The sequence below is a fragment of the Triturus cristatus genome, chromosome 3_1 (genome assembly GCF_964204655.1).
Source record: "Triturus cristatus chromosome 3_1, aTriCri1.1, whole genome shotgun sequence".
Classification (NCBI taxonomy): domain Eukaryota; kingdom Metazoa; phylum Chordata; class Amphibia; order Caudata; family Salamandridae; genus Triturus; species Triturus cristatus.
In genome coordinates, this window is record NC_140583.1 from 391,579,124 (window position 1) to 391,590,402 (window position 11,279).

At 41.3% G+C, this 11,279-nt stretch overlaps 1 protein-coding gene across 3 annotated transcripts in view; it reads left to right on the forward strand.

The window, feature by feature from the left end:
* MYO5A (myosin VA) overlaps positions 1-11,279 on the forward strand; it is an 847,747-nt gene that overhangs the window by 741,543 nt on the left and 94,925 nt on the right. For 2 of the 3 annotated variants that reach the window (XM_085644171.1, XM_085644172.1), the window contains 3 exons: positions 705-779; positions 4,499-4,592; positions 6,386-6,532. In XM_085644171.1, coding sequence (XP_085500297.1) covers positions 705-779; positions 4,499-4,592; positions 6,386-6,532 — 316 coding nt within the window. The remainder of the gene's footprint in view (positions 1-704; positions 780-4,498; positions 4,593-6,385; positions 6,533-11,279) is intronic. The other variant, XM_085644173.1, reaches the window with a different exon arrangement.

The window sequence follows — 11,279 nt, forward strand, 5'->3', positions numbered from 1 at the left end:
AACGAACCTCAACAGTAGGACAGTACAACCACCTCAGAAACCCCCCACACAAATTGTGGTCGGTAATTCAACTTCTCATGTGCTATAACAGACAGCACTCCAGTTGCAAAGAAGTGCAATCATGGGCATAACCGTAAGATAATGCCATATACATATCTATATGTAAAAGAGCAAATATCAAATTTAAAGCCTTTTCCATTTCTAATATTATTTGAATTTGCTTTATATCAAATAGGAAACAGGATGTGTGAGTTGCATGCCCTGGACATATTTTCTGTATTTTATGATGATTTCTTATGCTTTCCTTTTAGTTCTTCTCTCTAGTGAGTGGTCCTGGCTTCTCGTGCCAGAGACTTAACAACAATTGAGGAAGACCAAAAAGAGATTTAACAGCAAGCCCTTCAACAAATAGCCAATGTTATTATGTAATTTGTCTGTAAAGTATTATATATATGTTGATTATGTAGAAAATGAGCTAAGTCAAACAATCCATCCTACATAACCCCTTGCTGTTTCCAAACCAGTGTGATGTTACTTTATCAAATGTTTGAAAGCAAGTAACTTCTAACTGGCATACAAATGTTTGTATGTAGGCCATAAGTTAAATGCAGTTGTCTTTTTTTATTTATGATGCACATTAGTCGCTATAGTGAATACTGAGCATCCATATGGGATAAAAGAAACCACTGTGCCTATTTTTTCAGTTTTTTGAGGAGTTATATGCAGATGATCCCATGAAGTATCAGTCCTACCGGATTTCCCTTTACAGACGGATTATTGTATGTAGATCAAATGGTTTGTCTCTGTTGCCATGTTCTGTGTTTTCGTCCTGCAGCACTAACACAAGAGCCGTCCTGCAGCCCACTTACCCTCCAGGAAATACATTTATGAGGGTTTGATAGTGGTTATTTCTTTACACAGCTTTTAGATTGCAAACACGGTCTCATTCTTTCTCACAGCATGCCGTTTAAGTGCATATTTTCACTAATCAAAATTTTACAGTATGATGGACACAAAGCTCTATTTTGACAATGGGATGGGAATTAAAATGGTTTGTTAAGCACATCAGCACAGCATTGCTTGCAAACTTTATTTATTTCCAAAAAGTTGAATACATAGCTTTTACTTGTTCAGCGTTTGTATTAAAGGAAAGTCTTACGTCCGTGCATAACCTCTTACTTGCTTCATGTTGGTTTATGCTAAGCTGTCTTCTCTTAAATACTAAACACATTGGTGTCCCTCCACTCAGCCAACAAACTACCAAATGATATCTCTGTTTTCTCATTCTCTTGCTGGATTCTGTTGTATTAGTACTTCTACTTGTATTGCTGTATTCCCGGTTTGCTAGAAAATCCCTTCTTGGTCGAGAGACACCTCAACACTAACCTTTGCCAGTACTGACAGCATGTTTTTCGCAAAAGACACAGATTCAAGTGTTCATTAGAAGGTGTATTTTTCAAAGATGCCACTTGCTCAAGCAGGATCAATGTTAGAGGATCATTTGCCTTTTGGTAAATTTATAGTTAACCAGTTTGTCCGAACGCATTGTTTACTGTTATAGAGTTTAATATAAGCATATCTTATAACCTACAATTCGGTTGTGTATATATAAAATATTGTATAATAATATTCCTTCCACATTTATTGGGTCCACAACAATAAAAAAACATTGAACACACTGTGGACATCTATTTTACAGGACTTTTTCAGACAGCATAAACATATTTAGGTGATGGCAACCTTCCTCCCCTCGTAAATGGAGGTTTGTATCCTGTCAATGTTCAGAAATGAGGAACAGTAAGGCTCGATATTTTCCCGTTTTCCACTTGAATTTAAATCTGGTTATAAAAGGGAGATTACAACAAATTAATGAAGTCCATTTAAAATCCAAGACTTTGATTGCGCATAATGGTGCATCATCTGGTAAAAGCAAACCAGAATACAAAGAAAATTAGAAAAAGCGTTGTAAAATGATAAAATACCTGTCACTACTCAACTAAAAGGATTGCCTTAAATTTAATCTGATAAAAAAAAATCCACTTTTGGTTCAAACCAGGAGAACTCTCCATACTCCAAGTAACAACTGTCTATTGTCAACTTTACTGATGGCCCTAATCCCTTTTCATCTTTACCCATATTGAAAAACGAGACCCCTCATCCAGTTTTCCTTTTGTCAGTGACTCAGTTCCTCCTCGGTCCCCTGAGTTGTCCCTTAACTTGACGGTCAGAACCGCTCAGCTCTCAGATGTCAGCTTAATCACTGAGATTCCTTCTTTTTGCTGAAATGGTGCTTTGCAGTAAGGTTTCTATAATGGGATGAGGTCCACTTCATTCTGTTTTCAAAAATGAAAATCAAATCTCACTAAAATGAACTGCCCTATTCCTCCCCAAAAGTGAAATGTTTGCCAGAATTCAACATGGATGAAAAACTCAACCTACCCATTCATTGTTTCAGAGGCATCTTTGGCCTCTCTACTATGTTGGTACGTTTGATCTTGTTGCTTTAAAAATTTAAACTTTGTAAAAGTCTAGAATCCTCCATGAAGCCCAGCAGCACATTACCAAGATAACCACTTGTTTAACTAGTATCATCCTTGCAGTACTCGTATAGCACAATGTGTTCCCACTGTAGTAAACAATATAAGCCTTTGCATTTTCACAGAGGTGAAAGCCACTTCTTTGACAAACTCTTCCCACTATTGTAGTAGCTATAGAATAACGTGAAACCTTGTTTCCTCATTTTGCACTACAATCATGGAATGAGAAACAATGAAAAATTATGTTCTGACACTTCCCCATTGTTTCCATACATCCGTTCTCTTCTAATCACTCATAAACATTAGTTTGACTTTTTTATATGAACATTCGTACACATTCCTTATAATAAATTGTCCCTATTGCCTATGATTTAAGTATGTACTCCACTATGGTTAGTGTAGCTGTGGGCTAGTTAAATCTAAGCAAAAAATAAATTGCCTTACATTTTACAAGCTTTATGTTTCCTTAATTATCTTTTATGATTATAAAATAAGACAATTTAGTAGTTTTAAGATTGTATATATGGGATTTAAGTATGATTTAGATTTTAAATAAGACTTTGTTGAGATCCCAAAATTGTATTCAGGGATTATAAAGGGAGACATAATTATATAAAAGCTACCAGAATTTATTCATGAGTTTCTAAAAAGAGGTTGAAACTGAAAATAAATGTAAGTTTACTTTGGAGTTTTAAATCCGCTTGACTAATTTGCTTGGGATTCAAAACATTGACTGAATTTGTTTTAAGGTTGCACAGATAGTTCATATTGATTTTTACTACATTTTGAATGATTATGGAATTTAAATAGATGTTTAATACAAGTTTGAGTATATTTAAATAAAATCTAAATGTTGTTTGTACGTATACATAGCTGGAGTGTTTTGTTAAAATATCCTAAAATGTTTATAGAGGAAATGGTGCATTAGTTTGTTTAAAACATATTTCAGGAGATTAAAACAAGTGTTAATATATTCTAAAAAGTTAAATCACAATTTATGTTAAAGATTTCATGTTCTTATTGTCCACTGATTATTTTTATCAAACAACTCCAACATTTCTGAAACTCCAGATTAACGTATTCTCTTTAATTTGAAACCATCCAAATATTTCCAACGACATTAGAAAGATCAAATCATATTCAAGTTTACAATGATCAATTGCTATCATTAACACATCTTTAAAGATATCTAAACTCTTATTTCTAACATTTTAATGTACCTCACCAACTTTCTCATTAATAAAATCCAAAATAATTATTTAGGAACGTTTAGCAAACTGTTACACATTATTTGCCAGGCTGATCTTTGCTATTTCATCAAAAGATCAAGTAGATATATTTTGACAGTTTCTATCATAAATTGTGCATGCCAAATTATCTAGATATCAAGGCAAATATTTCTAAAAGTTCCCCTTCAAGTGAAAATCTCACCAACACTTCCTATTATCATTGTGACATAGTTTCATCCCACTTCCACCAGTTCCCCACTTGATTACCCAGGCTCCTCACAACACACATTCCTTTTATTATAATGATTTGGATATGCTTACAGTCATTACTTTCTATATTTAGCTTTAAATTGCTTATTTTCTCATCTTGCATCTTACAAATAACAAATGCATGCACCATGAATTTCCTGAAATGTTTGAACCATCTCACTTAATTGTTGTAGTCTTAGCTAATTTGACCCCCATATCCCTGTACAGTTGTTCTCAAACTATTCACATTCTTGGAATGTGCTAAAATAAGCACTGTCTCCATCATGCTGGTAATTCTTTAATATTTGTAAATAATGTGTTGCTTTAATAACTGCCATAATTCAGGCATAGAAATTGTCGGCAAAAGATGCACCTCACTACGGCTTTTGTCAATAGCTCACAACTAACCATGACTTTGTGTCTCTAGCACTCTAGATGAAGCTTGGTTTTACCTTGGATACTAAATCTCTTTATGATTTTCAGGACCTCATGGAGCAACTTGAAAAACAGGATAAAACAATTAGAAAACTGAAAAAACAGTTGAAGGTATTTGCTAAGAAGATTGGTGAACTAGAAGGTATGCTTGATTTTTCTTTATAAAATCACACCTTTCTCAGTTGATTGCCTAGTGACCTGTCGGCAACAAAGTTAAAGCAGATATCTTGTAGAAGTGAATTAAAAGGTTCATTTAGGAAAGACGAGAAATCATATTTATTTCTCTTTTAACATTTTTCTTGGTGATAAGTTCTAGAAGAGAGATAAATATATAAGAACTACTAAATGGGTGACTCGGAGTAACGCAGTTGTTATGCATTCTTAAACTAACAAACCGTAGTAATTAAATGCTTATTCTTGCAAGGCAAATGTACGGTAACACTTTCTAATCTAGGAAGTAAACACCAACAGCATAGTTCAAAAATAGGTGATCTGCATGAAAATGAAACACTTAGGCATGTGCACATTATATATAGTTTGCAATTGTTTTTGCAGGGCGCCTTATTGTAAGAGCAGCCACATAACCAACAGATTCATCTAAAATCTTAAAAATAACTCTCCATTAGGTGGGCTTAAGGCATCAGGAATGCAGGTCCCAATAGGTCAAAAGATGAATATGCTATACATAAAACACTACAATGAGAAGGCGACCCTATTAGTTGAAACAAATGTTTTTGGCAACTCACTATACTTTAAAAGACTTAGCTATGAATGTAGTGATTTTGGAATTCAAATCTAATTCTTAGCTGTCACCACTGAGAATACTTTCTCTTTATGTGATTGCTCACTTTTTTGGAACCTTGAGTATGGCATGCTCTGAGAAATGCATGCTATTGTCAGGGATGGGCAGCTGGAATTTGAGGGAGGAAAGATAATGGATTTTGTCCAATTACTTTTGAACCCTGCCTAGTGACCATTCGTTTTACAGTTATAGAGAGTCCTGTCTGTGGATGTCTTCTGGTTAGCAACACAGAGAAGCATATAACCTGCAAATAAACATATCAGGTTGTCCTACTTCAGTCCCTTTATCAGTGCATATACTTGTATGCAGCACACCAACGGCTCCAGTGCAAAAGCAAAAACAATAAGAAGATCAGGGAACCCTCGTCTGGTACCCCTTTTCTATCTACATAATAATTGAATCGGGTGAGAAATGCAGGGCATCTTAAAATTCTTACAAATACTGTTAGAATGAATCCAGCATCAAGTGACAAACAAATGGCTGATTCATCAAGACAGCAATGTGAGCACCTCAAGTTCAGCCTCGTGGAGATTATCAAAAACCTAGATTTGTCAGGGTTGACCAGTAACTGCCTCAACACAAGGCTTTTTAAAATACAGCTATTAGTATTTCTTGTTCCCTAAGCCTCAGGTTGGTTTCCTGATACACCTCCCCTTTTTCTTTTGGTGGTACTGAAGCAGCCTACACGTGGTACATGCTGCTTTTCAGATCCAGAATAATGAAATAATTTACATGAAAGAATAGCAAAAGAAGACTTAACTGCTATGTATCATTCAGTGTACATGATCTGGGACAATTTATAGCCCGAACATATAAGGTTAATCCTAAATTGCAGGTGGTGTAAGATATAAACGGAGACAGAATTGTGTTAGTCCTTATAACTGTATGTGCATGAGTTTCCCATTTCCTTCCAGTATTGAAAGACCTTTGCTGTAATAAGCGTTTAATGATATCTCCAGTTTTCAATACTTAATAATCTGGATTTTTTATTTTTTTGCCAATAAATTAAATAATATGGCATCTCCCTAATCCAGTGTCATGTGATTTTTCCTGTATTTGGAATTAAGAAATACTGGCCTATGTGTGCTTACCATTTTGAATATAACAATTTGTCATTGTTTTCTTTGTCGTAGTGGGTCAGATTGAAAACATATCTCCTGGACAGATCATTGATGAACCCATTCGTCCAGTTAGCATTCCAAGAAAAGAAAAGGACTTCCAGGGAATGTTGGAGTATAAGAAAGAAGATGAGCCAAAGCTGATCAAATATCTTATCTTAGGCAAGTGTCTGATTCAATGGTTTGTACTATGTATCTGATTAGTTATGTACTTTTACTACAGAAACAAGTGTGGAAGAATGCTAGTGACATTTTTTTATTCATAGTCAGAAAAAAAAGTGAATCGTCTTTTTTTCAAAGGTTCCATATTGAAGTAATTCATAACATCATAAAGGATGTAATTCAGCACCGAGTTGTTTCATAGATGTTATTTTAATTTATAATACTATTAAAGAGTAAAGAAAGCCATATAGCACTGGCTCACTTGCCAATGCAAAATAAATAGTGCATAAAATAAAAGGCATTATGATAAAATCAAATTTAAAAGAATACTCAGCCCATCTTGTGTGTAACACACAAGCTCACAATCCAATTGCGTAAGTTGCTTAAATTGTGATTAAAAACATACCTTCTCGGAAGCATTCCTAACACTATGTAGAGAGGCCTAATTTTATGTACAAATATAGTGCATTCCACACAGGTAACATCCAAAGTAATGTTACTTGTTTCCAGTGTGTGTGGGCACACTGGGTAACAGACAATTCATACATTGTGATTGTTACTAGCCTTTAGTGTTCATTTTCATTTTTACAAGCTTTAGTACTAGAATACTGGAAACTTCGGCTGCACTGCTTTGCCGGTAGTCTAGTTTTAGTCTCTGCGTTGTTAAGTCAACTGAATATAGTTGCTGCATTTGCAGGGATCCTTCAATTAAATATATTTTGTACACTTGCTGAGTCTCTGTCTCATGTAATAACACACACTCATGCTCTCTCTCTCCCACTTTCTCTCTCTCTCTCTTTTTCTCACTCATTGGGAAATATTATCACATAACTATGTTATGTAAACAACAAATAAGTTCTAATAAAATACCTGGTCAATAACTAACTGGCAAAATCCTCCTACTCTACCTGTTAAACATTTTTAGTTGTACACCTTCTTTACGGCCGTCCTCTGCATAGAAAGAGAGACACAATGCTATGACTGTTCAGTAGTATCTGCCATCAACACCATTTGTTCTATTGTCATTCTGATCCTATTAACCGTAAGGAAGGACCCTAAGCACTTTCTCCTTTATCCACTCTATGTGGAACTGAAAGCAAAGTGATGTCTTTCTGATTCTGTGGCAGAATTCTCAGGGTGCACGATTCTCATGGTCTTTGTGCATTTCATCTTAAAGGGGATAATTTCATTAAAATTTTTAAAAAACAACCAACAGTCTTTCCAAATAGCCCAAATCCATGTGTCTTTTTACCCAGACATTCATGTTGTGTTTTTTCTCTGAATGATAAGCCTCAGTGAGCTACTGTATTGTATTAACATCCCTCTAAATACCAGAGCTTAGGCTAAATTCTACTAATTGAGCCCTAACAATTCCCAGGCAATCATGACACCACATGTTTTATAGTGTCTCATTAGTAATCAAGCACAAGGAGATGATGGATGGAGCTCTCACCCCTGTTGCAGATCTGGGCTGAATCCATCATCGTTCTTTAGCTCACTTCGCCACCCCAGTTCAGACCCAGCCATATGCAATTCTGCCTTGACCCAGGGCCTCATGGGAACAGTCCAGCCCAAACTGCCAAGCCAGGGTTTCCCTGGACCAGAAACAAGCATCCTGGGACCGGTATTGGGGTAACACCACTTATCAGCCAGGCTAGCTTGAATCCAGTGACAAAGCGAGCAAGGGACCCCCATCTGGGCATACCCTGCCAACTTGTGTTTGCTTTGTTTGCCCTAATTTGGCAACGCATGCCCAGACGTGCATCCCAGGATGCTTGTTTCCGGTCCAGGGAAGACCTGGCTTGGCATTTCGGGCTGGACTATTCCCATGAGGAATAGGGTCAAGACTGATTTGCATATCGCTGGGTCTGAAATGGGGTGGCAAAGTGAGCTAAAGTACGATGATGGATTCAACCCAGATCGGTGACTGGTGTCGTCGGGGTGCGGACCTACGGGGTTCCCCTCTTCGGCCCAAGGCGCCTCTGCCTCGCTGCAAACCCCCGAGGGGGTCCCTGTGGTGTCACGGGAGGTCGCCGGGACTCGCGGCTCGCCCCGAGTCCTCCTCGGTCTTCTGGGCAGGCGGTGGCCTTGGCAGAAGCCGAGCTGATGCCGCTCAGGCGCCGACGGCTGTCAACGCCGCGGGTGCTGGTGCGTCCCCGGGTCCGTCTCGTTTCTCCACGCAGGCGGCTGCTTCGTCAGAGGTCGAGTCGGCGCCTTTTCGGCACCGTTCTTTTGCTGACCCGGAGCCGGCCCGCCCCATTCTCCTAGGGTGCAAATGGTGGAAGAGGTCGTCCCCGGTGTCGGGTCGTCGACTCGTCTCCAGAGGCCCCCTCCTCTCCGGAGGTTCATCAACTTTTTGTCTCTTCTTCCCTGGAGACGGGCCGCTGCGTCGTGGCCTTTTCCCCAGCGTCTTCCAAGGAGGGCTCTACGCCGTCCCCGCGGCCACAGCATTCCCCAGAGGCACCTCAGGTCCCCCACTCGTCCGTGAATCTTCCACCATTCCAGGGCTCGCCATTTCTTCCGCCAGCTGGATTCGAGGATGGCCGACTTAGTTTACAGCCGTCGCCCACGGAGGAATTGCTTCCCCCCCACGATGCCCTACGGAGGCGTGTGCGGCCTTTGCCCGGGCCATTTCCACGGCCGCTGGCATTTTGCACATGGGCGACCCTGCCACCCCATTCCCTACGGACCATTTGCTGGAGGTTCTCCATCAGGGCTCTGGTGGAAGGGAGCTTCTTCTTCCCTTCGAAGCTTTGCTCCATAATTCTCTTATGGGGCCCTGGGGTCGTCCTGCCACGGGGGATCCGGTGCCCCAGTCGCTCCTCCACCGTCCTGCTCCGCATGACCCAGTCTGCCTCTCTTTCCACCCTTCTACCCAGGGCCCTCTTCTGCAGACTGCTTTTCCTTTCTTACCTTTGGTGTTGTTTCCTCCGTGACGGGAGGCCTGATGGTTAGATTCATGGGGGCGTAACCTCTTCGCTTTCTCTAGTGCTGCTTTGTGAGCGCTCAACACGCTTTGTGTGTTGGCCAGGGCTTCTTCCAGCTTGTGGGATTCCGTGGAGTCCATACTGTCTTCTGCCTCTCAAGAAGGTGTCTACTCTGATCTGCGGCGCTCTGTGATGGATGGCCGGGAGTTGGCCGCGTTTATTCTTCGTTCGGCCCTGGATGTTTCTAATGCTTCCGGCCGCACAATGGCAAGTTTGGTAGCTTTCCGTCTCCATGCTTGGTTGAGGGATAGCGTTTTCCCTGAGAATGTGAGGGAGCGTCTTGTTGACCTGCCCTTTGATGGGGTGCTTTTGTTTAACACCCATGCGGATACCGCCATTCAGCGGCTCCTTGCGTGGCTCTGTCCTCCTCCTCCTCCGTAAACTTGGCTTGTCGGTCCTCTGCTACTTTATGGGCGGTGTTATCCTACCCTTTTTTCGAGGATCTAGTGGTTTGGTTGAACCGTCTGCCTATTCTGTGTGGGTTGACGTGTCTTTGGGGTCCTTAGGTTGACTCCTTTGTGCTGTTGGCTGCTGGTACAGCCCCTTCAACTTTTGTGGTTCTTTGGTTGTGGTCCACCCATATGTGTCCTCAGGTTGGGCCTTCTGTGTGTTTTTTGATTGGCTGATTGAAAAAGCCGTCTGTGGTTCTATCTACAGGTCCTTTATGTTCTGTCCTCTGCTGCGGGATTTTTCCCTAAGAGGTGTTCCCATGTTTTAGTGGGATGTATCATACCCTATGTGGGGTACTTGTCGCTATTGCATAGCTCTGTCCTGCGCTGGGAAGGTATGGTCACCCCTTTTTCGGGTTCCCTGCCTTTCTTGGCATCATTGTATACCGCTGGTGCGGTCTCTTGTATCTTGTCCGGGCGCAGCTTGCGCTGCTCCGGGTTCTATCATTCTTGGTGTTCACTACATCGCGTGACAGTTTGGCATGCTGTCTACGGTGTCGTGTTGTGGCGTTTCCGCCTTCCTGTCTGGCGTTTCAGCCTGGTCCTCTGTCTGGTGTTGCAGGGGGGCTGGTTTCTCCCGACTCTCCTGTGTTCTGGTTGACCGCTTGGTCCGTCCTCCGTGTCTTCCCTCTTTTTTCTCTTATGGCTGGTCCCATTTCTCTTCGTTGGTCGGTGTGTGTCTATTGAACGATCCTCCTTTGGGGCTTGTTCTGCATTTTCCTGGCCTCTGCCCCCGGCCTGTGCCTGGCTTGTTCTGGGTGCACTGCTCCATGATGCTGTCCGCTGCTGGCTGTGCACGCCTGCTTGTGCTGGTCCGCCACCGTGGCTCTTGTTGTGCTACCTTGTGCACCTGCCTCTTGTTCTGCTGGGGCTTTGCGCACCTGTGCCTTTCTTCTTCTGGCTGCGTTCCTTGGCTGTGGAGCCGTTCCTGCCTTGCCTGCTTCCTTGCGGCTGATGCCTGTTCAGCTGTCCTCTGTCGCTGTGTGTTTTCCTATGGCAGGCTCTGTCTCCGTTTCTACCTCTTCTCCCTGGAGTTGGGGTCGTTCTTTCCTCCTGGGTGCTCCTATGCGGCTGTCTGTCCCTACAAGGGCTTGTGGCCGTTGTACCTTGAATGGGCTTGGGGTCTCCTGGTCTTCCCTTCACCTTTGCTGGGGCCCTGTGTTTCTTCCTGCTGCGGAGGTTCTCTCGCAGGCCCTCCTCCCCTTCTGGTATGGCTTGGGTATCTATTCAACGTTAAGAAATCTGAGGCTAGTAGTCTCTATCGGATGTACAAGTTACTTACCTTCGGTAACGAAGTATCTGATAGAGACG